Below are 2,700 nucleotides of genomic sequence, written 5' to 3' on the forward strand. Positions count from 1 at the left end.
AACTCCTGAGCTCAAACAATGTGCCTGCCTCGGCCTCCCAGAGAGCTAGGATTACAGGTGTGAGCCACCGCGCTCAGCCCCATGTCATTTATTTTTGAAGAAACAGTCATTTGTTTTATAGAATTGAACATCTGGATTTACCTTATTGCATTATCATAGTGTATTTTAATGTGTTCTTTTATCTCCCATATTTCTTATAAATAAGTATTCAGATCTAGAGGTTTGATTAGGATCAGATTTATTTTTTGCAAGACTCCTTTAAAGGTGAAGATGCACATACACACACCTTTTTATTTTGGAATGATTTTAGATTTAAAGAAAAGTTGCAAAGAAAGTCCAGAATGTACCCATATACCCTTCACTCAGCTTCACCTAATGTTAATGTGTTACATAATCATGGTACATTTCTCAAAACTAAGAATTTATATTAACTGCAAACATTATTTGGATTTTACCAGTTTTTCTGATAATGGCCTTTTTCTGTTCCAGGATCCAATCCAGGATCCCACGTTACATTTAGTTGTCATGTCTTCTTAGTCTCCTCTGATCTGTGAGTTTTTCAGTCTTTCCTGTTTTTCATGACCTTTACAGTTTTGAAGAGTACTGGTGAGGTGGTTTGTAGATTGTCTGTCAATTTGGGTTTGTGTGATGTTTTCTTTTTCTTCTCTCTCTCTTTTTTTTTTTTTTTGAGATAGAGTCTCATTCTGTTGCCCTGGCTAGAGTGCTGTGGCGTCAGCCTAGCTCACAGCAACCTCAAACTCCGAGGCTCAAGTGATCTTCCTGCCTCAGCCTCCTGGAGTAGCTGGGACTACAGGCTAATTTTTCTATTTTTAGTAGAGATGGGGTCTCGCTCTTGCTCAGGCTGGTCTCAAACTCCTGAGCTCAAGGGATCCTCCCGCCTTAGCCTCCCAGAGTGCTAGGATTACAGGTGTGAGCCACTGCGCCCAGCCTGTGATGTTTTCTCAAAAACAGACTTGGGTTATAGGTTTTTGGGAAGAATGCCACAGAAGTGAAATTCGCTTTTCATCACATCATAACATATATAATATAGATTTTTTTTCAGTATTTTAAATTTGTGTTCATAAGTGAGATTAGCTTATAGTTTTCTTTTTTCATCCTGTCCTCTGCTTTTGGCATTAAGGTTATAATAGCCTCTTTAAATAAGTTAATACATAACCCTCCTTTTATAGTTTCTAGCAGAATTTGGTTAGATTAGAAATGTTTGATCCTTGAAAATTTTGTAGAACTTCCCAGTAAAATTGTCTGGGTCTTTTTTTCACTCTCCATGGAAAGATTTTGAACTAGGTATTTAGTCTTTATTAAAGATTACAGAACTGTTTACATTCTCTCTCTCTTTTGTTTTTGAGTCAGTAATTTATATTTTCTAGGAAGTTTTCTGTTTTAGGTTTCAAAATTATTGGCATAAATTTGTTCTTACTATTTCCTGTTAATCTTTGCTGTCTTATTCCTTATATTTATATGTGCCTTCTTTCTTTCTCTTTATTTTTATCAGTCTTGCCTGAGTTTTGTGAATTTTATTTTTTTTCAAAGAACAACTATTGGATTTGATGATCCTCATATTAACTCTTATTTTCTATTTCATTAATTTTGTGCTTTGTTATTTTCTTTGGTCTGCTTTGGAGGGGAGTTATGTAGTTGCTGTTTCTTAACTCTAAAAGTTAAATCTGTACCCTGCCTTCTTTTCTAATACACATTTAAGGCATTTATTACCCTTTAAGTAATACTTTAACTGTATCCCACAATGATTAGCTTTAGGCTGGATCAAAAATTTAGATGTTTAAGGCCATCAGTGAATGCTTGCTGAACAAGTGAAAGCATTTGGTGGGGAGAAGATTAATTTCAAACGGAGAAGAGTGTTCCCTATTAGTCTAGTGACCTATTTGGGTTGATAATGCCTTTCATTCCATTGCTTCTTCCATAGTGTTATGGGGCCTTAGGTTTTTCTTTTGCAAATCTGCTCTGAACTTACTTTTCTTCCAAAGTATCGTCCTTGTGAACTTCCTTGAAGATGGCAGCATGTCTGTCACCGGAATTATGGGACATGCTGTACAGACTGTTGAAACTGTGAGTGAAGGGGACCAGAGAGTGAGGGAGAAGCTGATGCATTTGTTCATGTCTGGAGACTGCAAAGCGTACAGCCCTGAGGATCTGGAAAAGAGAAAGAACAGCCTAAAGAAATGGCTCGAGAAGAACCACATCCCCATCACCGAACAGGGAGATTCGAAGAAAACTCTCTGTGTGGCAGGGGTCCTGACTATAGACCCACCATATGGTCCAGAAAATTGCAGCAGCTCTAATGAGATTATTCTGTCCCGTGTTCAAGATCTTATTCAAGGACATCTTGCAGCTTCTCAATGAGAGGCCAAGAATTGTGGACATACTGATTGAAACAGACTTTTTTTCCCCTTCATAAAATATTTTGAATGTAAGTTCATCATATTATAGGACTTTAAAGGCTCATGAGTGTGTGTGCGAGTGTGTTAATTCTTTTGATGTTTTGGTAAAATCAAAGATGTGGATTATGAGTGCTAGTTTCCTGGGGAAATTAATGGACTGGGGCAAGGATGTCATCCCATGCAACAAAATTACCATAGGGATGTCGGAATTGTAAGGGTCTTTTCTTGTGTTGAGGATACACCCCATTTTTGTTAGGCAGGAAAATTTTTTTTTTTTTTTTTT

General features: G+C 37.1%; 1 protein-coding gene across 1 annotated transcript; it reads left to right on the top strand.

The window, feature by feature from the left end:
* Nucleotides 1–1,905: 1,905 nt before the first annotated feature.
* On the top strand, nucleotides 1,906–2,450 carry GEMIN6 (gem (nuclear organelle) associated protein 6; the record flags this gene model as incomplete). The annotated part of the gene is made up of 1 exon (XM_012642370.1): nucleotides 1,906–2,450. A coding segment is annotated over one exon (474 nt), but the record flags the coding sequence as incomplete, so codon positions are not given.
* Between the last annotated feature and the right edge of the window lie 250 nt (nucleotides 2,451–2,700).

The sequence above is a fragment of the Propithecus coquereli genome, unplaced genomic scaffold (assembly GCF_000956105.1).
Source record: "Propithecus coquereli isolate 6110/MARCELLA unplaced genomic scaffold, Pcoq_1.0 Scaffold17859, whole genome shotgun sequence".
Lineage (NCBI taxonomy): Eukaryota > Metazoa > Chordata > Mammalia > Primates > Indriidae > Propithecus > Propithecus coquereli.